Source organism: Zootoca vivipara, chromosome 11 (genome assembly GCF_963506605.1).
Source record: "Zootoca vivipara chromosome 11, rZooViv1.1, whole genome shotgun sequence".
Classification (NCBI taxonomy): domain Eukaryota; kingdom Metazoa; phylum Chordata; class Lepidosauria; order Squamata; family Lacertidae; genus Zootoca; species Zootoca vivipara.
In genome coordinates, this window is record NC_083286.1 from 46,043,332 (window position 1) to 46,070,395 (window position 27,064).

A 27,064-nucleotide genomic window follows, 5' to 3' on the forward strand; every position below is an offset into this window, starting at 1 on the left:
TTAGGCAAAAGATTCCTGCATTGCCAGGAGGGCTGGTGGACTAGGTGACCCTCATGGTCCACCTCTACCTTCCAGCTCTACCATTCTCTGAACCCAGCAGGCTCTAAAGGTTGGGTCCAAGGCCTCATGCACATGGACAGCTAAGCTTAGATCCAACACAACAGCAACCATTGAGCACATTGCTCCAATATAGTCATCTTTCAAGAGAAGTGAAAGAGGCCCAGGTGTTTGTCCTCTGCTGTTTGTTGAGTTAAGTATGAATCACTTTTTATTTCACAGACCTACATCTAGAGATGATGAAAGGAAAAAGGAGAAGGAAGAAAGAAAGAAATCAGAGAAAGAACAAAAGGAGAAAGAGAAAAAAGAGCAGGACGTCAGGAAGAAGTTCAAAGTAAGGGTTAAGCTAGCAATTTATTTTTAAAAAAAACTTTAATGAAAACAAATACATTATCCTTTAGCATTGTTAAAGATACTCTGTTTGTAGAGATGGGGGATAAATTCCCTGTGGAGACGTGCACCGCATTGTTGTAGGCAAATTCTGCCAGTGGCAGGCGATCCACCCAGTCCGTTTGCCTCTGGCTGACGTAACATCTCAGGTACTGCTGCAGAATGGCGTTGACCCGCTCCGCCTGTCCATTGGTCTGCGGGTGCCTAGCCGTCGACAAGCTGACCTCCACCTGCAGGAGGTTCATGAGCCGCCGCCAGAACCTGGAAACAAATTGGCGGCCACGATCCGAAATAACCCTTAAAGGCAATCCATGCAGTCTGAATACGTGGTCAACAAACAGTTTGGCCGTCTCTTCTGCCGAGACCGCCCTGGCACACGGTATAAAATGGCACATTTTGGACATGAGGTCCACCACCACCAACACTGCGGTCTTGCCCCTGGACGACGGCAGGTCTGTGATGAAGTCCATGGACACTACTTCCCACGGCCTGTGCGGTGTGGCTAAGGGCTCCAGCAAACCTGCTGGTGGCGCTCTGACCACCTTTGCTCGCTGGCAGGTGTCACATCCCCTTACATAATCCCGAACATCCTCCCGCACCCCTGGCCACCAGAAGTGTCTCATGACTAGGTGAGTGGTTTTGTCCCTTCCAAAATGACCCGCCGTTGGGTTGTCGTGCATCTGCTTGAGGGCCTTACCTCTCAGCTGTTTGGTTGGCAGGTACAGGGCTCCCTTGTAAAAAAGCAAACCCCTCCTTTCCTCAAAGTCTTTGGCCTGCTCCCCCCCCCTCTCAGTTCTCTGAAGATGCGGGTGGCAAATTCATCAGCTGCTGTCAGTGCTGTGAGTTCTGCCTCGCTCACCACTGCTGCTCCGCAGGACCATGCTGATGGGGGGAAAATATGCCTGGGTGCTGGTGGCAACTCCTCCTCCATGTACTCTGGCTTGCGGGAGAGGGCATCCGCCCTGACATTCTGCTCTCCCGGGATGTAGTGGATGGAGAAGTTGAAGTTCGAGAAGAACTCTGCCCACCGTATCTGCCGCTGGTTGAGCACCCTGGCAGTTCTCCAGAACTCCAGGTTCTTGTGGTCTGTGCACACCTGGATGGGGTGCTTGGCGCCCACCAGGAAGTGTCGCCAGTGCTGGAACGCAGCGTGGATCGCGAGAAGTTCCCTGTCAAACACTGTGTAGTTGCGTTCCGGCTGGGTCAGCTTCCTGGAGAAGAAGGCACAGGGTCTCCACTCTCTGTTGGCGTCCAGTTGCAACAGAATCGCTCCCAGAGCCTTGTCCGAAGCATCTGTCTCCAGGCGTAGGGGCGCATCCTGCACCACGTGGAACAGGTGCTGGTCTGAAGCGAATACCCTCTTGAGGCTTTCGAACGCTGCTTGCGCCTCCGGTGTCCACCGGAACTTCTGCTTGCCTCTTAGGCAGTCGGTGATAGGAGCCGTGACGCGAGAGAAGTTCTTGATGAACTTCCTGTAGAAGTTCGCGAAGCCTAGTAGGCGTTGGGCATCTTTGCGCGTCCTGGGGCTGTGCCAGTCCAGGATGGCCTGCACCTTGTCCTTGTCCATCGCCAGCCCCTTGTCGGACAGCTTGTAGCCCAGGAAGTCCACTTCTTTGGTGTGAAACTTGCACTTCTCCAGCTTCACATACAGGTGGTTGTCCTTCAGGCGCTGCAACACCTCCCTGACATCCTTCACATGCTGCACTGGGTCATTGGAGTAGATAAGGATGTCATCCAGAAAGACCAAGCAGTTCTTGAAGAGGAGGGACCCCAGGACGTGGTGCATGAAGGCCTGGAAGCATGCTGAGCCCCCTTGCAACCCGAAGGGCATCACCAGATATTCAAAAGAGCCCAGAGGCGTGAACATCGTGGTTTTCCATTCATCACCCTCCCGGATCCTAATCAAGTTGTACGCCCCTCTTAGGTCGAGCTTGGTGAAGATCTTGCCCCTGCGTGCCGCTGTCAGGAGATCATCCACTCTGGGCATGGGGAAAGCCACTGGCTCTGTCACCGAATTCAGCCGTCTAAAATCCACCACAAGACGGCGCTGTTGCGTGTCTTTCTTGTCCACCCAGAAGACCGGTCTGCCCCCTGCTGCCTTGCTTTCTCTGATGAACCCCCGCTTGAGGTTCTTGTCGATGAAAGCGCGCAGATCCTCCAGTTCCTGATCTGACATGGCGTACAGCTTGGCTGGGGGTATAGTTGCCCCTGGCACCAGGTTGATCTGGCAGTCAAAAGGCCTGTGTGGGGGTAGGTGGTCGGACTCTGCTTCGCTGAAGACCTCCTGCAGGTCCCAGTACGGCTTGGGTATCGCCTCACCCCCCTTGACGTGCATGGTGGCCACCGTGGCTATCGGAGGCCCCTCCCCTGGTTGGTGCTGCATGCAATGTTCCAGACAAAAGTCCGATCCAAAAGTGATGCATCTCTGGTGCCAACTTATGGAGGGGTCGTGGCGCGTCAGCCAGCTCATGCCCAAGACGATGGGGGGGTCTGAGATGGTTGTGACGTTGAAAGCCAGTGTCTCTGAGTGCCTTCCCACCGTCATTCTCATGGGGGGGGTTTGATGCGTGATGGCCCCTCCCAGCAGCTCTCTGCCGTCAATGGTGGCCACGTGCAGGGGAAAATCCAGCTGCAGAAGTTGGATCTGGTGCTCTTCCGCAAAGTTTCTCGAGAAGAAGTTGGCTGAGGCACCACTGTCAATTAAGGCGAGGACTGTCAGGGGATAGCCATTTGGGAGCGTGAGCGTGACTTCTAGAACCACTCCTGCTCTGGGAGGGGTGGGCTGGCTGTGCTCCTCTCTGTGCGGGTGGGCGGGCGGGGGCTGTTGTCTGCTGACTGTGCCTGGCTGCTCCCCCTTGTCTCCTGCAGCCAGGCTGTCTCGTTTCCCTGCTGTGGTGCTGCGTCAGCTGGGGAAGGTACAACCGTTCCCGCCTTTCCTTGCCACTCTCTGCGATGAGGGCAGTCTCTGACGCGATGCCGGGGGGAGTTGCAGAGAAAGCAATTCCCGCCTCTTCCCTCCTTGCGTCTTGGCGCCGCCGGGGTTTGAAAAGCCCGCGCGCGCGCTCCTCCGATCTCCATCGGTTCCGGCTCTGGGCTTGGTCTGGGCTGGTCTGGGGGCGGGCCCTGGGGTGGGGTTTTGTGATGTGGTCTGTCCTGGGAGCGTGGTAACCAAGGTTTTGCTGCGCGCGTCGCTTGTTTGTCATTCCATCTGGATTCCTGTCTCACCCCCACCGCTAGCGCCGCTTTGCTTAACTCATCCATAGTTCGCGGTTTGGGACCTCTTGCCAGTTCATCCTTAACGTCTGCGTGCAAACCCATGTAGAAGGCTGATTTCACTGGCTCACTTTGCAGATCCCACCCCAGTTTGTGCACCAGCATGGTGAATCTCGCCCAGTAGTCCCTAACTGTCGATTTTCCTTGTGTTAAGTTATGAAGCTCCTCTTTAGTGGCCTCCATTTCACTGTCACTAGCGTACATTATTTTTAAAGCTTCTAGAAATAATTTTGCGTTCTTCATGCAAGGATTTTTTTGCGCGATGAGCGGTCTTACCCATTCTCGGGCGGCCCCCGTCAAATGCTCTATGATAAAGGAGACTCTGTGCGCGTCATCTGGGAATTCTGCTGCATGCAATTCCAGCGCATAATTTATTTCTGTCTCGAATCCTAGGTACTCCCTCGGGTCGCCGCTAAACTTGGTGACTAGGCTCTGTCCCCTTCTCACTTGGACTAGCTGCGGCTGGGGCGCCCCCCCCACCTCTAGCGGCTTTCTCCTCTTCCAACTTTTTCTGTAGGTCCAAAACCATCACCCTTAGCTGTTTCTCAGTCTCCTCTTTTGTCCTCACCTGGTCCACCAGCTTGTTCAGCTCCTCCTGCGCCCCTCGCGCTTCCTCCTGAGCGGCATGCAATTGCTGCTGTGCGTGCGCTGTGAGGTTCTGCAGCTCCTGCTTCGCTGCTTCGGCCTCCAGCCTCCAATGCTCAGCCTCTTGAGCGCTCATCGCTGCACTCCAAAGTAGCCAAAAAAAAGATTCGGGAGTTGCTGTCAGAGGGCCTGGTATGGCTACTCTAGAGTAACGACTCCAGCATGGTCTTTTAAGGTTTTTATTAAGTGCTGATTATTTACAGTGTTCAGAGCAGTAAAAATGCATCCTTAAGGTGAGGTGTCTGAACTCCCGAATGGCGATTGGCGCGTTTTCTTCCAGCACCACAGCTTTGGCAGACCCAACCTCTTCCCCCTACGTTTGCGTCGCAATTCGGGAGTTGGGGGAATTGGCCTCCCCCCTGTGCGTCCAACTTCCTGTCCCACCTGCGGCCTGGGCTCCACAACCTTGCCTGAGCCTCGGACACCACTTCCTGACTCTCCGCTGGAGGCAGAGCTCTCCTTACTCTCTCCCGCGCTTGGGGATGGGCTGGAACTTAAGATGGGAGGGACTTCCCTGTATCCCTTGTCCCTCACAAATAATAATAATAATAATAATAGCAAACTGATATGGAAATGTGGAAAACTGAATTTAATATTAGAAAGAAAGAAAACAGATTTGCCCATCCCTATCCATTTGACCCTTTTGCTATTTTATTTGAGTGCAAACCTTAAAGTCTGAATGAAGGATTTGGAGCTGAGCATTCATGCCTAGAGATTTAAAGCATGTAGTTGGATCTAGCAATGCTGAATTGCAACCCACTTCAGTGGGAAACAAGTTGCAACTGGTGCATGTGAAGGCACTCACACAGCCTGATACTTTGCAGTTCTGCTCAGATGTAAAGCCCATTGACGTCAACGGTCGTCTTAATAGATACAAGGTAAAGGTAAAGGACCCCTGGACGGTTAAGTCCATTCAAAGGCGACTATGAGGTTCCGGCACTCATCTCGCTTTCAGGCCGAGGGAGCCGGCGTTTGTCCACAGACAGCTTCCTGGGTTATGTGGCCAGCATGACTAAACCGCTTCTGGTGCAACGGAACACCGTGATGGAAACCAGAGTCCATGGAAATGCTGTTTACCTTCCCAGCGCAGTAGTACCTATTTATCTACTTGCACTGGCGTGCTTTCGAACTGCTAGGTAGGCAGGAGCTGGGACAGAGCAACGGGAGCTCAACCTGTTGTGTGGATGCGAACCGCCAACCCTCTGATCGGCAAGCCCAAGAGAGTGGTTTAGACCACAGCACCACCCGCATCCCCTCATAAGCAAACATGTCTAGGAGCTATGCTTCGACTGCTGTTTATTTTATGTTCTATGTCTATAACAATCAAATGTGTATTGAAAGCTTAACAATTAGCTGCAAACAAATTAACAATGACTGATTAGACCGTTTTCAGAATATTAATTCAGATGCATATAAATTCTGTAGCTTCTTATAGAGTTATTACATGGGAAATATTGGCATCACCAATTCAATTAGTAGAACTCATATTACAAAACCCCTAAGTAGGACTTGCCATAGCACTGATCTGATGTGTTGCCTTCTCCATTGTAAGTTGTGATTTCAGATATCTTTCATACAGTTTCTCATTAATGATCAATGATCAATGATCAATTAATGAACATTTCCGTTTTCCAGCTAAGGTTGTTTTTGCAGACTTGTGTAACAAGAAGATAATGCCATGCATTAAAAATAATAGACAATTGCCAATCTTTAATTTTAAAGAATCAAATACTGAGTCCTTAGTGTCTTTATAATTCCATTGCAAAAATGCCTGAAACAGTGATGGGGAATAACAGGTCCAGGGGTTGAATGTGGGTCTCCAGTCCTCTCTACTTAGCATCAAGACTCAATTCGCCTCAGGCTACATCTTGTTTCCCTGACTGACACTTCTTTTGTTCGGTTTCTGATAATTGGTTCTCATGGGAAACTTACAGATTCTTGCTTCACACAATTAACTCAAGGAAGTGTCAATTTACTCTTGGCAGAAAGCCAAGGTCTGCCTGGCCTGGCAACAACTCTCTCATTGGTTAATAACCAGCACTGAACTCTGTTATCTAGGAATGCTAGCACAGTTGTTTCTTGTGGGTGTTAGGAGTAGGAGTGCTGCGTATGGTTGGAGAGAGAGAGAGAGTAAGGATTTATTTTGCTTTGCTTTGTATGCAGAAACTCTGCTGGTTTTATTTTCTTTTAATAAATCCTGTAAATAGTTACTCTGCGTCTAGCCGACTAGTCATTTCCACCTCAACTCGCTTCTGCACTGTGCAGGAAAACTCTGCTACGTTTGGGCTAAAGCCACTAGAGCCATGCCTGACACTTCAAAATTCTAAGATCTTTGTGCCCTCAAGTAGACACGATTGCGATAATGCCTCTTGTTTGCCTGTACACACCTCTTGACTTCTGTGCATCTGGAATCAAATCTGGAATTGTGTGTAAGAATCACATTATACCCACTATTTGATTCTGGTCCTTCCCACCATGGACACATGGGAACCAGAAGGTTGGCAGTGAGGGAATGCAACCCTCGGGCTGAAAATGGTTCCTTACCCGAGGTCCCGGCTCCAATTTGTCATGCCTGTTTCTCTCTCTCTCTCTCTCTCTCTCTCTCTCTCTCTCTCTCTCTCTCTCTCTCTCTCTCTCTCTCTCTCTGTCTCTCTCTCTCTCCCCTCTTTCTCTTGTACAGTATTAATCCTGACCATATGTGTAATGCTGATTTTCACCCATTTCTTATCCTACTTCTGTGTAGCTAGTGGGACCCATTGAAGTCATTCACCAGGCCCGAGCTTGCACAGACTTCAAAGGAGGGAAGAACGATCTGACATTCAAGCAAGGAGATAAAATCGAAATCATCCGCATCACTGACAATCCAGAGGGGAAGTGGCTGGGAAGGTCAAGAGGCTCCTGTAGGTATAAATTATGCAAATTCAAGTGAACTTATTTTAATATGTTTAATCAGAGTAATTTTTCCGATCAGAAAATTTGGGTTCACTCACCATTTGGAGTATTTGAAATGTCGCTAGTACACAATTCTTGGCCCTTGAAGACGTATCTGTATATTTGTTAAAATACTTAAAACCTGCACAACAAAGAAACCAACAGCAGTTTGATGTTAAAAAATTGCACACCATGCAATGAACACCATTCTATATTGCACAGTGGTTTTTAAAGGATGGGTTTTTTTGTTTTTGTTTTAAATTGCAGCCCTTATGATGTCTTGCTACTAAGTTTAAAATAAAACAGCTGGATCTTAGTCATGAAATGTGTCGGGCTTTTGCTTTTTAGATGGCTACATTAAAACAACCATGGTGGAAATTGACTATGATTCGTTAAAGCGGAAGCCGCGGCCTTCTGTCAACATTCAACTGAGGCAGCCAGACAGTGACCAGGAAGTGTATGACGATGTTGGGGAACAGGATAGCGTCAGCAGGTATGTCGAAAGGGATGGCCACACCTGTGTCCAGTTCTAGTGTGGCTTGCAGTGCAATCTAGCCCGCCATTCATCAGAACAGGAAGTAGTGGTCTTCAGGGAAGATAGTATAGGGAAAGGACCCCTGGACAGTTGAGTCCAGTCAACGGCGACTATGGGGTTGTGGCGCTTATCTTGCTTTTAGGCCAAGGGAGACGGCGTTTGTCCACAGACAGCTTTCCAAGTCATGTGGCCAGCATGACTAAACCGCTTCTGGCACAACGGAACACTGTGACAGAAGCCAGAGAGAATGAAACGCCGTTTACCTTCCCGCCAGTACCTATTTATCTACTTGCACTAGTGTGCTTTCGAACTGCTAGGTTGGCTGGAGCTGGGACAGAGCAATGGGAGCACACTTCATCACGAGGATTCGAACCGCCAACCTTCCAATTGGCAAGCCCAAGAGGCTCAGTGGTTTAGACCACAGCGCCACCCGTGTCCCCTAGGGCAAGGTAGTAGCACTTACCTGACCTCTCGACAGCAGCATCAGTTCCAAGGGCAGTGGGGGGCAAATGTGTGAGCGCCAGATTGACGCTGCTGGCGTGTTTGCACCTTGTGGCTTCTCCCTCCTGGTCAGTGACAGGAGGTCAAGTGAGCGCCAACGCCCCACCAATCGCTACTGCATTGGATTGTTTACTCCACAATCTCCAAAAAGCTCTGGGCGGTTACATTATCCCCCTATCTTTTATCCTCACAGTAACCATGTGAGGTAGGTTAGTCTGAGAGAGATCCAATATGCCTTTTGGCTGAGTGTTGTGATTTGGACTTGGGGATTGCTGGTAAGAAGTCTCAACAATCTATCCTCACCACAGTGGCTTTTCTTGATTGCTCATCTGCCCAAAGCAACATATAAGAAACTGTAGACATAACAAGTATAAAGTGTAAAGAAAGAAAGAAAGTCTAAACATTAAAAATAATGTCAGGCAGGCACGGAGAAAGAAAGCAATAGCGCTACCCACAAATGTTCCAGGTGAAGTGTCTGTCTAATGGCTTTTACCATTTTAATAGCACATCTGAAACCCCACAGTGCAGTGTCCTGATGAACTTCCTCAGGGGAGGTATTCCCAACACTGGTGCCACCACCAAGAAAGGCATATCACAGATGGCATTAAGTCTTACCTCTCAGAAAGAAGGTCCTTGAAGCAAGGCCTCCACAAACAATTCCAAAGACTAGGGAGGTTAGGAGGTGATATCAGTGAAGCAGTCTTAAGTCCTAAAGCAGGCATGTCCAACAGGTAGATCGTGATCTACCGGTAGATCACTGGACGTCTGCGGTAGATCACTGGTAGATCATTGGCTCCCCCCAAAGAAGCTGAACAACTGGCTCCCTAAAAAAAAAGCTCAATATTTTACCTACTCCCTGAAGAAACTCAACAACTATGACCCCAACCCCCCCAATGGGGTTTCCTCAACAACCTGAACCCCAAAAAGGGGGTAGATCACTGCCAGTTTTTAACTGTGATTAGATCGCAGTCTCTCGGGAGTTGGCCACCCCTGTCCTAAAGGGATAGAAGAAGAACTGTCACTTATTCCTAATCCATTCCATAGTGGCAGTGTGAAGGTGCACAGGACAAACATAAAGCAATAGCTATGAGCTTCATTGGGGTGCCTGGCTGGCTACAACTTGAGACAGAATTCTAGGCTATAAAGACCGGGGTGCCCTCGGTATATTTCTGGACTACAACTCCCATCAGACCCAGTCCGCATAGCTAACTGGAAAGGATGGTGCGAGTCCCAGCAAGAGCTGGGGGACACCATATTGGCAACCCCTGACAACAGGCCTGATCCAGCAAAGCAATTGATACCTTCCTTATTTATTTATTTATTTATTTATTTATTTATTTATTTATTTATGGATTACCAGTTTGAATCACATTTGCCATTTTCTAGGCAATTACCTGGCTTTATGTGGGTTACAGAATATTGCAAACAATTGGGTTGGGGGGGGACATGGACTTTTCAGTGCATTCCTATATGTACGTGTGTTCTTTGGATGTAAGTCCCACCATGTTCAATGGGGCTTACTCCCAAGCAAGTATGTTAAGACCTGCATTATTTATTGTACTGTTTCCTCCTTTGACTTCAACCATTTCCCCTCCTTTTGTTTTCTCATGGCCAAAGTGGAAGTCAAAGTGCTGCAGGAGGTAGGTTCTGCTGTTCCTATCTATCCAAATTTTGGGGTTTGTGGGTCATGGGGCCCATCTTTTAACTCCTTCCAAGGGTATCAATTGGGGTATGACCAGGGTTTGTGATATCTACCAGCGGCCAGCAGACAAGCCATATATAGTCAAAGAAAAATAACAGTCCCCAAGCCTTCATACTTCCTCCTTCAATATTCATTTCTAAACCAATCCTGTAAACACCAGGGTCAAGGCCACTTTCAAGATTAGCAAATCTCAGGATTAGAAAATCTTGAGAATCTTCCCCTCCATCCCCACTCCCCCATCAGCACCAAGATGATCCGGAAAGGCTTGTCCTCCTGCTAAAGCAAGAATGGGAAAGCCATGCTCTCCAGAGGTTGTTGGACTCCAAATCCCATCAGCACCAACTAGCATGGCCAATTCTCAGGGATGAAGGAAGCCGTAATTGAAATACAGTCATACCTCGGTTTAAGTACGCTTCGCTTTGAGTAGTTTCAGTTTAAGTAGTCCGCGAACCCGTCTGGAACGGATTAATCCACTTTCCATTACTTTCAATGGGAAAGTTCGCTTCAGGTTAAGTACACTTCATGTTAAGTACAGACTTCCGGAACCAATTGTGTACTTAAACCGAGGTATGACTGTAGTGCAAACAATATCTCTTGGTTTTTTCAATAGAAGCAGTACATATTGTTGAGGCTTGTTGTTGTTGTTCTTATTATTGATCATTTCAGTGTTAATGTTTTATTTTACTTTATGTGCATTTTGGAGGTAAGTAGCCTAGAGACAGTTTGCATTAGGTGACATAAACTGAAACAATAATAATCGAAGTAGTAGTGATAATACTGCCCTGCTTTTGCCTTTTAATTTTTTTTAAACAGGATTCCCTCCTCCTCCTCCTCCCTCTGATGACGTTTATGATGGGATCGAGGGCGATGATGATGCACAAACAAGGTAAGCATTAAAAGCCAACAAAATAATGAAAAGCAGATGGAGAATTCTTGTTTAGTTCATGTTTAAAAGATTATCTCATGATTAAAATATTAGTCCTCAATTGATGCATGATAAAATGGTATCAGCTGGGTAGGGAGTGTGTCTTAGAAGGGTGTGGAGATAATGTTTTTACCATGGAATTAATTGCTTTGGGTGTTGTTTTAATAGTCTTTACTGTTTTCATCTCCTTCACATGGATTGTATTAAGGCATAGCCTTTTCCAACTTCTTTAATTTTCAAGCAGAAGCCAGCAAGCCAGAATCTGAAGCATGGACAGATGTTTGTGTGGCATCAAAACAACGGCACACCTGACTCTTTAGACCTTAGTGGTGCTGTGGGTTAAACCACTGAGCCTAGGGCTTGCCGATCAGAAAGCACGTCAAAGTGCAAGTAGATAAATAGGTACCGCTCTAGCAGGAAGGTAAATGGTGTTTCCGTGCACTGCTCTGGTTCACCAGAAGCGGCTTTGTCATGCTGGCCACATGACCCGGAAGCTGTACGCCGTCTCCCTCAGCAAGATGAGCGCCGCAACCCGAGTCGTCCGCGACTGGACCTAATGGTCAGGGGTCCCCTTAACTTTACCTTTACCTATCCATTCATTACCAGTATGTATTCGCCCTCCATAGAAATCCACACTGATGCTGGTGAATTTCTCTGATCCTGGGATCAGAGATTAGAGCCACAGGGCAGATCAGGAGGCCCATGTACTAAGAACTTGGTCCAGCTGTGTTTGTATGAGGCTCACTCTTCATGCTGCTGCAAAAGTAGTTGGGTGCCTCCCCCTCTCTCTGCTGAGTGGTGGCAAACAGCCCATGGGATCATGGGCGTACCCAGGATCAAAACTAGGGGGGGCAAGGGGAGGGGCCAAGGCACGGAAGGGGAGGGGCCACAAAGTGGGCGGGAACGGCGAACTCGCGCTCCGCCGGGCTGTGCCCCTCCCTAGCAGCAGGGCTGGTAGGCGGAGGCGGAGCCCAGCCCAGCGGAGCGCGAGTTCAGCGTTCCCGCCCGCCGCGCCGCGCTCTCTGGTTCCCCGCCGCGCTTGGCCTTGCCAGAGGGCGCGACGGGGAGCTGGAGGGAGGGCGCAGCGCGGCGGGCGGGAACGGCGAACTCGCGCTCCGCCGGGCTGTGCCCCTCCCTAGCAGCAGGGCTGGTGGGCGGAGGCGGAGCCCAGCCCAGCGGAGCGCGAGTTCAGCATTCCCGCCCGCCGCGCCGCGCTCTCTGGTTCCCCGCCGCGCTTGGCCTTGCCAGAGGGCGCGACGGGGAGCTGGAGGGAGGGCGCGGCGCGGCGGGCGGGAACGGCGAACTCGCGCTCCGCCGGGCTGTGCCCCTCCCTAGCAGCAGGGCTGGTGGGCGGAGGCGGAGCCCAGCCCAGCGGAGCGCGAGTTCGGCGTTCCCGCCCACCGCGCCGCGCTCCCTGGTTCCCCGCCGCGCTTGGCCTTGCCTGAGGGCGCGCCGGGGAGCTGGAGGGAGGGTGCGGCGCGGTGCGGCGGGAATGGCGAACTCGCGCTCCGCCGGGCTGTGCTCCGCCTCTGCCCACCAGCCCTGCTTCTAGAGTAGGGCAGCTGCCCTAACTTGCCGCATGGTGGGTACGCCCTTGCATGGGATTCCAGGCACTCACCCAGGGTCTGTGGCTCTTTGGAGAATTGAGACATGGCGGAGACAGTCGTCGCTTTAAGAAATATGGTTTATTCACCTTTTTACACCTTCAGTCTGCAAGGAGGGACTCCAGATCTTACAGCATGTTTCTTGCAAGAGGGGCTTGCACCCCACAGCAGTGCTTGTACCCCACAGCCAACCACCCTTCTTCTTCCTCCTTCCTCCCAGCAAGCTTGCTCCCAGACTCCCCTTTCCTGTCACCTCAAGGCAACTTTTCAAACCCCTGTATCTGTTCATACCTCAAGGCAGGGGGGAAAGGTGTTGTCTTGTATTGCAAATGGACCTCTATTGTTCTTGGATGGCCCTAGCTCAGTCAGGTTGTTCTGCTTAAGCTAGCTCAGGAATTCCTCTGCAGCTTGCATTCTCCCTCTATATCCCAAACAATTTCTAGGATTCAGGGGGTGTGGCATTTAAATTTATAACAATACATTTGTCGCAGGGAATACTGGCATGGTTGTGTGTGCTGTGTAAATGGTGATGGTGCCCTGAGATGTTCTCCTAAAGCAACCTTTGCCAACCTGGCGCTTTCTGGATGTTTTGGACTACACTTCCCATCAGCCCCAGCCAGCACTGGCATACTGGATGGGACTGATGGGATTTGTAGTCCAAACCAGTCAGAGGGCACCCGATTGGCAAAGGCTGTCCTAAAGAATGCAGGTATGAATGGACTTGAAGGTCCTTTTTATTTTGGGGGGCTGTTGTTGTTGCTGCTGATGTGAATCCAATGCCCCAGCCCAAAGTCATTTCAAATATCTTGCATTTCATTCTGCAATGTGATAATTGCGTGCATACTCCAAAGGTCTGTGCCACATGGTGAAGATAGGAGTGACTCCTGGCCCCGTGGGCTTTTGAAGAATCTGTTGAAGGGAAAAGATTTCCCCAAGAGAAGTATACGAGAGGCAGCAACTAAAATCAATGTGACGGAAGATAATGGAGGTTCCTCGTAAGAGACTGCTGTGAAAGAAAGAAAAATAACCGGTTCACTAAAACTAATAGCTAATATACGTGTTGATCATGCACTACTAACAGCTTCTCACAGCAGCCTAACCAGCCACATAATCGTAGCACATGGCAGATAACCAAAGCTATGAAACCACCACATCCCTTTTCAAAGTTGGGCCATGCTCTGTCCTTGAATACCTCTTAGTTTAAGTCATAGGTACCTGTTTGCAGAAACAGCTTCACCATGAGGCGAGGTAAGATGGCCAACTCAGGTGGCCGATTAGGGGGTGACATTACGGGTGGCAGAGTTGGAAGTAGGCAGATCTGACCCATGGAGCAAAATCTGTTGGCTTTGTGTGTCTCCTATTTATTTCAGAGAGGAACTGAGGTAGAGCATGACACATGATCACCAGCGAAAAGTGGGAGTTTCTCTGGATTCTGCCTCAGGCACCTAAATGTCTTCGGCTGAAGCTATACAGTGGTACCTCTACTTACAAATAACTCTACTTACGAATTTTTCTACTTACAAATGGAGCTCCGTCCGCCATCTTGGATGCGGTTTAGATAGGATTTTTTCTACTTACGAATTTTTAGATAGGGTTGCTTCGACTTACGAATTTTTTCTCCCAATGCATTCCTATGAGATTCGACTTACAATTTTTTTTGACTTACAAATATGTGTTCAGAACACATTAAATTCGTAAGTAGAGGTACCACTGTATCTGAAAAGCTAGGTCATGGCCCAACTTTTGTTCCATTGCCAGCAATTTTGTAGATGTGATCCAGTCTTACCCATGACAAACAGTTTATAATTTCACATATTTAAGGGGCAGCAAATTAGTTGCAGTTGAATATGTGAAGGAAAGCACCCCCCCACCCCCTTTGTTTTCGTTATCCAAGATAAAGTAGGTTTCAACTATTCTTCCTTTTGTCATGATGTACACATGATGTCCCACAATCATTTATATCCTGGGATAGGAATGGATCATATGATTGCAATACTTAATGAAAGTTATTATTTGTTTGTTTCTAGCAGGACTTCGTCAGCAAAGCAAATAGGGAAGGGTAAGTAAGAAGATCAAAAACATGAAGCAGTTATTAAACTGTGATTGAGTTCCTATAACCCTCAAACAGAAGCTTCCTTTTACACACATCGTGGTAAGCCAGAGTATGTAACCACAGTCTGCAACCAAAGGGCAAACTTGCAGATTGTGATTATGGAGGAGAGAGACTAACCATGACCCTGTGTTTGGATGACAAAATAAGTCAAACCTTGGCTTAGCTGCTAGTGATGCAGGAAACATTTGATCCAGTTTGCATTTGAAGACAAACCTATGTAAAGCGTTCTTTCCAAAACAATATGCAAACTGAACTATGGCCATCCTTTGAAAGTTGCATTCTTCTGAGCTTTGCAATGCAGTTCTACACCCAAGTAGTGAAAAATGCAAATTCTAAGGTAAAAGTATGGATAAAAATGCATATATTGAGGGAGATAACATACACAAATGCATTATATTAGGGCAACATTCTTATTAATCAATGTTGTTGTTGTTAATGTTAATGCCCTTCATCCTAAAGTCCCAGGGTGGAGTAAAGGGCCCCCTGACCATCAGGTCCAGTCGTGTCCGATGACTCTGGGGTTGCGGCACTCATCTCGCTCTATAGGCCGAGGGAGCCGGCGTTTGTCCGCAGACAGCTTCCGGGTCATGTGGCCAGCATGACAAAGCTGCTTCTGGCGAACCAGAGCAGCGCACGGAAACGCTGTTTACCTTCCCGCCGGAGCGGACCCTATTTATCTACTTGCACTTTGATGTGCTTTCGAACTGCTAGGTGGGCAGGAGCTGGGACCGAGCAACGGGAGCTCACCCCATTGCAGGGATTCAAACCGCCGACCTTCTGATCAGCAAGCCCTAGGCTCTGCGGTTTAACCCACAGCGCCACCTGGGTCCAGGGTGGATTACAACAATTTAAAACACTGCTTGAAAGAGTTTAAAAACTTAGAATAAAAAAATACACTCACAAAAATAGGGCGGCCTTAAAAATATTCATCATGGGTATCAAAGAGGTGAGTCTTTAACATTTGACAAGAACTGTATAATGAAGTTGGCCAGATGCACCTCTGTGGTGAGAAGGAGATCCACAATTCAGGGGCTGCTGCAGAAAATGCTTTGTGAGCCATCCATCTGAGGGTGGCAGACAAACCAAGAGGCTCCTGAGAGGCTTTGTAGGAAAGGAGGTGGGTTTTTTGGGGGGGTGGGGTGTTTTATATATTTGGGGCCTGAGTTGCAATGATTATATATTATTTCTCATTTTTTAAAAACAAACAACAACCCACCACTTTCTGATTTTAGATTCTGGAGACAGTGATGTCTATGATGATGTAGAGCCAACTGACTTCCCTCCCCCACCCAAAGAACTTAGGTGAGTGGACATATAAAACAAGGATGTGTGCAATGGCCTACTGAGGGATGCGGAGGTGCCGATCTGTTTGCTGTTACTCAAGGGCCTCACGACACACGTGTTATAAGTGACATGACTTAAATACCAGGTGCAGCTTAGGGTGAAGGGAGGAGACTGAAACTTCTCTTTGCAACTCTGCAAACCCAGGCATTTAGAAAGTTTGTATGGGTTTTAATTTGCTTTAGTTTAGCCTACTGTGGTTTTACCTTCTTTTGAAGGCTTTAAATTGGGGTTGTGGATTTTTAGTGATGATTTTGTTGTCTTGTGTTGTTTTTTGGAAAGCACTTTGAGGGTCCCCCCCCTTACAATCAAGCAGTATGTAAATTTGATGAAATAAACAAACAAACAAACTGTGATCTTGGTAAAACATGCCCTCCCTTCACTGTGATTTATCATTAGAAAATTGCGCCTTCTGTTGGGTTAGTGAAAGTTCCTGGCCCGTAATGCTAATTGCCTTGAAGGGGAGGGATATTTTAAATATCTGTTCCATGCATACTGCATTCTTGGTGAAATCCCCAACCACATTTGATGCATGCATATATATATATATATATATATATATATATATATATATATATATATCTCCTAACCATGTCATTAACAAAAACTTAATTAATTATTTAATTAATTAGCTTGCCTTTGGCTAGGCTTTAATTGACAACCTGTAAAATAAAAACTTACCTAATCTTTATATTGACAATCTTGATATTTTTTCTTCTTCTGTTTTGCAACATGGTGCTTTAGCCTAGCGAAATCCCTGAGCATTGCAAGAGCTAAATCAGATGACCGTGATTCGCAGAAACTCAAGAAGATGGAGAAAGAGGAGAAAGAGTTCCGAAAGAAGTTTAAAGTAAGACCTTGGTTTCTTAAAATTGTTTCTTAAGGCAGCAGAGCTAACAGTATAAACCAGAGCAATAAAACTATGCAAAACACTAAAACAGCATAAAACACCAAACAAAATGAGAAACGGGTCCAATTTTGTGAAATTACCACAGCCACAAATCACATTACAAGCCTTAATGAAGTTTACAAAAATAAAAAAATTAATCCAGGTTTTAGCTCACCTGCCTAAAATTAATTTGGCAGCTGCCTGTCTCAATAGAAAATGGAGTTGCGCCTCTGGAGGTGAAGTCAAACTGCTGTGTTAGCAGCACTGAAGTGACCTCCGCACAAGCCTGGGTGGTGTGTATGGAGGTGTACGTAAGCAACAAAAAGTAAACAACAACAAAACCAAGGCCTCATCCGGATGACCTATTTATATAGCATTTATCCTGACTTGCTTGCTCAAAGCTTACAGGGAAGTTAGATTACAGCCAGTCCTTATTCAGCATTAGTTCTGATTTGTTTGTGGGGAGGTTATAAGACAATAGGGACGTGGGTGGCACTGTGGTCTAAACCACAGAGCCTAGGGCTTGCCGATCAGAAGGTCGGCGGTTCGAATCACAGCAACCCCTCAGAGGTACATTTGGCACTGTCACTATTCAGCCTGGTCATATGCTGAAGACAAATCTCTTTGCCCTCAACCTTTGACACTTGAGACATGTGCTTTCAAGACCAACCTATTCCTGTGACTGCGATTTGTTTTAACTGTTTTAAATTATGGATTTTAAACTGCTGTAACCCGCTTTGGGACCTGCTAGTGTAATAAACCCAACAAAAACAAAAACAACACCAAATGAGGAAGCTTTCTGAATATAAAAAGGTTGAGCTTCTGCCATCAGCTTACGGCCATAAATATTTAGTGTGCACCCCGTCAAACGCAGTGTGTTTTACAGTGGTACCTCGGTTTAAAAACACAATTGGTTCCGGAAGTCTGTACTTAACCTGAAGTGTACTTAACCTGAAGTGAACTTTCCCATTGAAAGTAATGGAAAGTGGATTAATCCGTTCCAGACGGTCTGTGGAGTACTTAAACTGAAGTGTACTTAACCTGAAGCGAACTTTCCCATTGAAAGTAATGGAAAGTGGATTAATCTGTTCCAGACAGGTCCACGGAGTACTCAACCTGAAGCGTACTTGATCCGAGGTATGAGTGCAATTGGTTCCAGAAGTCCGTACTTAACCTGAAGCGTACTTTCCCATTGAAAGTAATGGAAAGTGGATTAATCCATTCCATACCTCGCAGAGTACTTAAACCGAAAATACTTAAACCGAGGCCTACTTAAACCGAGGTATGGCTGTACTTCCTCGTGGCCATATTCAGGACTAGATTTTTAATTTAAAATGTTACACAATGACAAGAAAGCTTTTATGAAAATCTGTTTGGGAGAGTGAGCATTTTTCTTCACTTCCCCTGGGGGAAAATGTGTGAAAGTTGTGCACTTCCCCATTCTAAATACTATCAATGAAGCTCATTATGACTACGAGGGGAAGTTATTGGTTGTCTCAGGAGAGCATTTGAGGACTACATCCAGAGGAAGTGCAAACCGTATTGTTAAGATGGTTGCATGTCATTCACGTAGCACCTTCCTGTGAAGAAAACCAGGTACAGTATCCGTAACTGTAGGCCTTGCATTCCTGTAGGCCATACCTTTGTGGACCACTTGTGGACCTAAAATGGGCATACCTGTGTAAAATCCAATGCATGTGGGACTGTATTATGTGGTCAATTGAAGACCCGCACTGGATGTAGCCTCCTCTTTCCACAGTAGCCATCTAGGGAATTCCACAAGCTGGGTGAGTGGGCAATAACTCTCTCCCACTGTAACTCCCCAGGAACTGATATCCCAGAGACAAAACACCTCTGGCATACTCTCCAACATTTCTCTGATGAAAAGAGGGACGTCCCATCCGCAGTGATAATGTTACTTCCCTAAACAGGGCTGCCTTCAGATGTCTTCTAAAAGTCAGCTTCCAACATATATAAAAACACAATAAAGCATTCAACATTAAAGAAAACTTCCCTGTACAGGATTGCCTTCGGACGGCTCGGCGGTTGGATAACTCCATAACCTCCTCCAACATTTATCCAATGAAAATAGGGACATCCTAAGGAAAAGTGGGACATTCCAGTATCAAATCAGAAGCCGGGACACTTTCTCTAAATCAGGGACATCCCTGGAAAATGGGGACACTTGGAGGGTCTGCTCTGGTCTTGGAGGCAGTACATAACCATCATGATTCATGGGTGTTGCTAGGCTTATCCACCATAATTTTGTCTAATCCCTTTCTAAAACCAGCTAAGTTGGTGGTCATCCCTACCTGTTTTGGCAGTGAGTTTCCATAGGTTAACTCTGCACTGTGTGAAGAAGTCTATCCTTTTGCCTGTCCTGAATCTCTTCACCATTCAGCTTCGTTGGATGGCGCTGAGTTCTATTACGATGTGAGAAAGGGGGAAACATATCTCCGTCCACCATGCATAACTTTCCACCCCTTTGCCATTTTTCTAAGCTAAAAAGTCCTAAACCTCGAGGTGTTGCTCCATCTCCATGTTCATTCCGGTTGCCCCCCCCCAGCTGTTCTACATGCTATTTGATATGCGGCAGACCCCCCTGGATGTTTTGTGACTGTTAAACTCTTGCACTTTTAAGAACATTATGACCCAAAGATAGGACAGACCTGCTGGGTGAATGGGGATGGAAGTCATAGTCTTTCGCTTACTGCCATGCATAAGGGCATTAACAACCATGGATTTGTGTAAAGGTAAAGGGACCCCTGACCATTAGGTCCAGTTGTGACCGGCTCTGGGGTTGTGGCGCTCACCTCACGTTGTTGGCCGAGGGAGCCGGCGTACAACTTCCAGGTCATGTGGCCAGCATGACAAAGCCGCTTCTGGCGAACCAGAGCAGCACACGGAAACGCCGTTTACCTTCCCGCTGTAGCGGTACCTATTTATCTACTTGCACTTTGACGTGCTTTCGAACTGCTAGGTTGGCAGGAGCTGGGACAGAGCAACGGGAGCTCACCCCGCCACGGGGATTCGAACCGCCGACCTTCCGATCGGCATGCCCTAGGCTCCGTGGTTTAACCCATAGCGCCACCCGCGTTAATGTGTAATCCTCTCTTAAAGCCATCCAGTTTGTGTATATCTTGTATTCTTACCCAGTTTTGTCCTTTGAGCATCAGATTTCTATAGACTCCATGCCAGCCCACCAGGTTTTTTTCTGGCTCACCTACACCAACAATGCCAATGGGCCCAGTATCCTTGAGATTTAAAAGATAGCTTGAGCATATCTTGTTTGTAAGAAGAAAGTGTGGTTTTAACTTTGTGCATAATGCTTTTTTGTGTGTGCAATCAACCTCTATTTTGATTTTCACAGTATGAAGGTGATATCCGAGTTCTGTATATTACAACCATATCCCGAGCACCATCTGCTAAGAAGAGAGGCTCAAAAGACTTACAAGTGAAGCCAGGAGATTCGGTTGAGGTTATAAAGAATGTGGATGATACTAAAGTCCTGTGTAGGAATGAAGAGGGGAAATGTAAGTACCAAAACATAAGGACAACCTGCTTTATGGTACACAGATAGCAAGGTGCAAAGGCTCTTTATGTGTCCTAGAACACTGGGATCTAGAGAAACATTACAAGCGATTGCCCAAATCATGTTCAAATTAGTCATAGAACTTACTCTGAGTAACTGCTAACAGAACCCCAATTTCCCCTATTATTTTTAAATATATCCTTGCAAAAATCCATATCCTGCATATTTTCCTCTATCCGGGGCATGCCTTTGAAAGCAGGTTCAAGTAATTCACTGTAGAATTAAATAAAACCCTAACTGCTGAAATTAAAGCCACAAAATACTGTTCAATGCACTTTAGTGCTGTTGAGATTTTACTGAGTTGAGTGAAGCCATGATACCTAAGTGACCTGCTATCAGTTTCAGTGGGTGCACAAATAACTGCAGAATTAATATATCATGCATGTCCATTATAGTTGGGGGAGTAGGCAATAAGAGACAAATCTAAGCTTTCTCTACTATTTCTGGGCTGCAAGGCTAGAAAACCACTGGATTCTAGAGGGCTGTGACCAGCCTTAATATGGATCTGATCTGATTGTTGTATTAGCAATAGTAGTTGTGTTGCTGACTAGATCACATCCAGAACTGAATTATCAATAAAGACAGTTTGCCAGCATCTTTGTGCATACAAAACCAGGTTCCAACATTTTGTCAGGTTTTAGTGTCACTAAGAAATGACCGTACGAGCGATGCTGTGTGCAGGTGAAAAGGAGCAGGGCTACAGATAAAGGCTTATGCTTGACTCTCAATGGATGGGGTCACCAAGAGCAGAGATTAGGCTTGGTCTCCAATGTCATTAAATGTCAAATTAAAGTGCTATTCGGTTGCAGCAGAAAGTGTCGGATAGCATTTGCTTGATGCAACACAAGTCGCATCCGCACTATACATGTAAAGCTTATTTATACCACTTTAACCATCATGGCTCCCCCCCCCCCAAAAAAATCCTGAAAACTATAGTTTACCACTCTCACACCTTCAGTTCTCAGCTGCCTTAAACTACGGTTCCCAGGATACTTTGAGGGAAGCCACAACTGTTGGAAGTGGTGTAAAGGTAAAGGACCCCTGACAGTTGAGTCCAGTCGCGAACGACTGGAGCCAGTGTGGCATAGTGGTTAAGAGTGGTAGACTCATAATCTGGGGAACCGGGTTCGCGTCTCCGCTCTTCCACTTGCAGCTGCTGGGTGACCTTGGGCTAGTCACACTTCTCTGAAGTCTCTCAGCCCCACTCACCTCACAGAGTGTTTGTTGTGGGGGAGGAAGGGAAAGGAGAATGTTAGCCGCTTTGAGCTCACTCGCTGGATCATCACCTTGTCGTGGTGAGTGGGCTTGCATGTTCCTATGACCCTTGTGAGCGAAGCCGTCGGGAATCTCGTACTCCCAGCAGGGTCACCCAAGGCAGTAAGGTCAAAGGGAAGGAGCTAGACAAAGAATGATCCAAGAAGTCCTCAACGACAGAACAGGCGGATGATAACAAGTGGTATGTTACAATGGCTGTGAAGGCGGATGAAGGCTGCAGCAGATAGGAATTTACCAGTTTGTTGTGACTACTTCATGCCATTGGAACAGAGCCCTACTGCGAAGACTATGCGTTGGTCAGCGTGCACTGATCTACACACATAAAACAAATTCACACACAAATTCTAAATGTAGTAGAAACACAGACAACTGGGAAACCCTGGCCTGCGAGCGCTCCAGTTGGAGAACAGCCTTTACCAAAGGTGTCATGGGCTTTGAAGAAACTCGATCTCAGGACGCAAGGGAGAAACGTGCTAAGAGGAAGGCACGCTTGGCCAATCCACACTGTGATCAACTCCGGCCTGGAAACCAATGTCCCCACTGTGGAAGGACATGTGGATCCAGAATTGACCTCCACACACAGTCACTTACGGACCCATTGTTAAAACCGTGTTTATGGAAGACAATCTTACTCGGCTACGAGTGATCGCCAAAGAAGAAGAAGAAGCCACTTTGAGACTCCTTAGGGTAGTGATAAAGCAGGATATCAAATCCAAACTCCTCCTCCTCCCCCTCCTCCTCTGGGGTTGCAGTGGTATAAGGGTACATAAATAAGAATGAGTTCTCAATAAATACCTAACGTTTTCTAACTTTCCAGCAAACCCTGTGCAAACATGTCTGAATGAATTATCAATAAACAGCCCACAAGACCTCTCCTTCCCTCTCCCCCTCTCCTCAGTGAGAGCATGGGTTGTGGAATGAGAGGAATGTGGAGTGGGGCTTGTGACCTTTCACTTTATCTGCCTACGAAAGTCTTAGAAAGGGGAAAGAGGTAGCATTCCCCTGAGGTCTCACAAAGGATATCTGGTCTCTTCTGCCCACAACATGATATTTTGTGATGAAGGATAAGGAGTGCCCAGTGTCTTCCTGGGCAAAGATTCCTCTAATGCAGATGATGATGATGATGATTATTATTATTATTATTATTATTATTATTATTATTATTATTATTTTCATACCAGGAAAATTTCCTCTCTTTTTTCTATTTTTCCAAGAAGAAACATTCAGGCACGTTCAATTTCCATGCAGATTACTGAGACTCTCTTCTTTCAAGGCACAAACCCCACATTTATGTCCAAATGTGTATAATGAAACTGTGGCAATTCTCATAATTGCTGTAACCTAGATTTTAAAGAATTTATATATATTTAAAATATTAGGTAAAGGTAAAGGGACCCCTGACCATTAGGTCCAGTCGTGACCGACTCTGGGGTTGCGCGCTCATCTCGCATTATTGGCCGAGGGAGCCGGCGTATAGCTTCCAGGTCATGTGGCCAGCATGACAAAGCCGCTTCTGGCAAACCAGAGCAGCACATGGAAACGCCGTTTACCTTCCCGCTGTAGCGGTTCCTATTTATCTACTTGCATTTTGACGTGCTTTCGAACTGCTAGGTTGGCAGGAGCTGGGACCAAGCAACGGGAGCTCACCCCGTCACAGGGATTCGAACCGCCGACCTTCTGATCGGCAAGCCCTAGGCTCAGTGCTTTAACCACAGCGCCACCTGGGTCCCAATTTTAAATATTAGGTGTTGCTATTGGATTTTGCCCTTCTTTTCGTTCCCCTCAAAGCAGATACACGAGAGCAGAAAACTATTTAAAATCACACACACACACACACAACCAGACATTCTTCACATTTTTTTTTTATAGTGAAACTAATGACAGATGATGTGGCTTGGCTATCTGCAGAACAACTGAGCAAACTCCACCCTCTCTCACAAGGCCTGAACATCTGCCTCGTCAGCTTCCACAGAAATTGCCGGCAGCTGAGGGGGTTCGATATTATTTCTGGTTTCTTATCCCACCCTTTCCCAGAGGCTCAGAGTAGAATGCAGCATTTGAATTTTTTTAAAATAATAATAATACAGTAATAACCATAATAACCAATCCCTGAGCCATCGCTCAGCCAGTAAAATAGCTAGGAAATTAGGAAATAAGGTTGCCATTTCCAGCCTTTTTGCCCGACCCTATTGTTAGGCAGAGTGAAGTGCCAGCCTCGGGCCACAGATACTGGGAGATGGGGATCAGCAGGAACGTGATGGAGCTGGGTGTGCAATATGTGGCCTGCCCTATGACTCCTAAGATGCCCTCCAAGCCCGCTCCACCCAAGTGTAACCAAGGATGTTGTCCTGTTACCCCTGTGTTGAAATAAGACCCAGCTTCTGTCCATGAAATTCTGAGGGAGGGGCCATTTTTTCCTTCCTCTTGGGTAGCAAAATGCCTTGGGAGCAGCTGTGCTTTGCTTGGGCCAAGGTAAAGGTAAAGGGACCCCTGACCATTAGGTCCAGTTGTGACCGACTCTGGGGTTGTGGCGCTCATCTCGCTCTATTGGCCGAGGGAGTTGGCGTACAGCTTCCGGGTCATGTGGCCAGCATGACTAAGCCGCTTCTGGCGAACCAGAGCAGCACACGGAAACGCCGATTACCGGTACCTTCCCGCCAAAGCGGTACCTATTTATCTACTTGCACTTTGACGTGCTTTTGAACTGCTAGGTTGGCAGGAGCTGGGACCGAGCAACAGGACCTCACCCCGTCGCGGGGATTCGAACCGCCGACCTTCTGATTGGCAAGCCCTAGGCTCTGTGGTTTAACCCACAGTGCCACCCACGTCCAGGCCTAACTAAACCTCATGCTAAATGTGCACTTGCATTTAATGCGAGCTTTTCCTTCTAACTAATAGGCAGGAGGCAATCAGGATTTCAACAAAGGCACCCAGGGAAGGAGGTTTAACCTTTCCCCCCAGCTCTTTCCCCGGTGAAATATTCCACACAAACTGAAGCAGCTTATAAGCCATGGGAGGAAAGCTGCCAAATCCTGAGGCTAATAGCAGCTTTGGGGAGGTGAAGTCATCAGGACCATTGCAGGGGTGGAAGGAGACACCCCCTTCCCCACGCCCGTTCATCACATTGGGGAGACCCAGGGCTTTAATATGGAAGGGGGAAAGAAAACTAGACCAGTTAGTCTGCGTACAAACCATAAAGCAAATTCCTCCCCCCCAAAAAATCCTAGGAACTGCAGTGTGTTAAGAGTGCTGGGAATTGTGCTTTTTCTGCAGCAGCCCCTGAATTGTGGATCTCCTTCTCACCACAGAGGTGCATCTGGCCAACTTCATTATACAGTTCTTGTCAAATGTTAAAGACTCACCTCTTTGATACCCATGATGAATATTTTTAAGGCCGCCCTATTTTTGTGAGTGTATTTTTTTATTCTAAGTTTTTAAACTCTTTCAAGCAGTGTTTTAAATTGTTGTAATCCACCCTGGACCCAGGTGGCGCTGTGGGTTAAACCACTGAGCCTAGGGCTTTCCGATCAGAAGGTCGGCGGTTTGAATCCCTGCGACGGGGTGAGCTCCCGTGCTCGGTCCCAGCTCCTGCCAACCTAGCAGTTCGAAAGCACGTCAAAGTGCAAGTAGATAAATAGGTACCGCTACAGCGGGAAGGTAAACAGCATTTCCGTGTGCTGCTCTGGTTCGCCAGAAGTGGCTTTGTCATGCTGGCCACATGACCTGGAAGCTGTATGCCGGCTCCCTTGGCCAATAACGCGAGATGAGTGCCGCAGGCCCAGAGTCAGTCACGACTGGACTTAATGGTCAGGGGTCCCTTTACCGAAGGAGCAAACTACAATTCCCAGGATTCTGTCATGTTGTGAGATGGTTTGCTTGTTCGCTTTGAAGATTTATCTCCTGGCTTTGGCCCAAAGAATGGAAGCTGAGGATTACAGAAGTTGGAAACAAAATAAAATAAATAAATTACAAATTAAATAAAGCACAGCACAGTCGGTTGCATGGCGGTGACAGCGGCAGGGTTCGGCGAGATACTGCGAGATCTCGCTGGAAATTGATGCCAGCAATGGGGCAGGCAGGGTTCCCATGGGGTGCCTGCCGTGGGAGACGGCTGCTTCACCCTATCCTACCAGCCCTGCCCTTCTCGCTGCCAGTTGTGCTTGGACATGCTACCACTCAGATCCCCTGGGAAGTAAACAATGAAATAGTTCCACTGGGGCACATTTGACTGCACATCCCTCTCCTCTCCCCATGCAACGCCCTTGTTCTGTGGGCTGCCTGTCCCCTTTGGAATAGATGCAGGGGGGGCAGAGGGACAGGAGAAGGCAGGGGTGTCCTGTTGCACAAGCAGAAAATCCTCCTGCTAGAGGAACTACTCTTTGGGATACTTCCCCCATGACAATCCGGTTTATAACCCCCTGGAAAGAAACTGCAGCATATTTGGTATGTAGAGTTCTGAATTTCAGTTTGCTAATGTGGGTGGGAAGCAGGCATTACTCATGCAAACCTCAAACAACACACACATCCCAGTGGCTTTTGCTTCTCTGGGAAGTGACAATATTGCAATAACCACTTCACTAAAAAAAACTAACATGGGTTGTCTTTAAGGGACTTGCCAGCTCACACTCAAGAAAGACATCCTCTCTAAACAACACAATGTGATTTATATACCGCACGCCTTGACACTAAAAATCGATGATTTGCTCTGAAAGGCTTGCTAATGGCAAATATTATCTTGATGCGAGACCGGAAAGGGGAATAGAATTCATTCGATATGAGCTCATTTCCCCAAGGGAGTTGTCCTGAAGTTGTGGTATTGTCCCTCCTTTAAGGAGAAGTCTTCCTGTCATGAAATGAATGACAGGAACTCAGGTTTCAAAGGCCACCGAGGGAGTTCCATTATCAGGTTCAGAATGTTTGCCTTGCTGTTTTCAACTGCTGCTACGGAAGAAGAAGAGGAGGAGTAGTTTGGATTTGATATCCCGCTTTATCACTACCCGAAGGAGTCTCAAAGCGGCTAACATTCTCCTTTCCCTTCCTCCCCCACAACAAACACTCTGTGAGGTGGGTGGGGCTGAGAGACTTCAAAGAAGTGTGACTAGCTCAAGGTCACCCAGAAGCTGCATGTGGAGGAGTAGAGACGTGAACCCGGTTCCCCAGATTATGATTCTACCGCTCTTAACCACTACACCATACTGTAGAAAAGAAAGTATCATTCATTATTCCTGTTTTCCCAGATGGGAAACTGAGTCACAAAGGCTGCAATGCGCAAGTCAAGCATAGTCCTTTGA

The 27,064-nt window shown here is 47.3% G+C and overlaps 1 protein-coding gene across 1 annotated transcript in view; it reads left to right on the forward strand.

The window, feature by feature from the left end:
- The window catches only part of FYB1 (FYN binding protein 1), a 60,083-nt gene that overhangs the window by 27,021 nt on the left and 5,998 nt on the right, over positions 1 to 27,064 (forward strand). The window contains exons 7-16 of the mRNA XM_035100805.2: positions 280 to 391; positions 7,109 to 7,265; positions 7,645 to 7,789; positions 9,950 to 9,972; positions 10,848 to 10,920; positions 13,415 to 13,558; positions 14,591 to 14,622; positions 15,909 to 15,978; positions 16,762 to 16,867; positions 20,277 to 20,439. Of these exons, the coding sequence (XP_034956696.2) occupies positions 280 to 391; positions 7,109 to 7,265; positions 7,645 to 7,789; positions 9,950 to 9,972; positions 10,848 to 10,920; positions 13,415 to 13,558; positions 14,591 to 14,622; positions 15,909 to 15,978; positions 16,762 to 16,867; positions 20,277 to 20,439 (1,025 nt within the window). The remainder of the gene's footprint in view (positions 1 to 279; positions 392 to 7,108; positions 7,266 to 7,644; positions 7,790 to 9,949; positions 9,973 to 10,847; positions 10,921 to 13,414; positions 13,559 to 14,590; positions 14,623 to 15,908; positions 15,979 to 16,761; positions 16,868 to 20,276; positions 20,440 to 27,064) is intronic.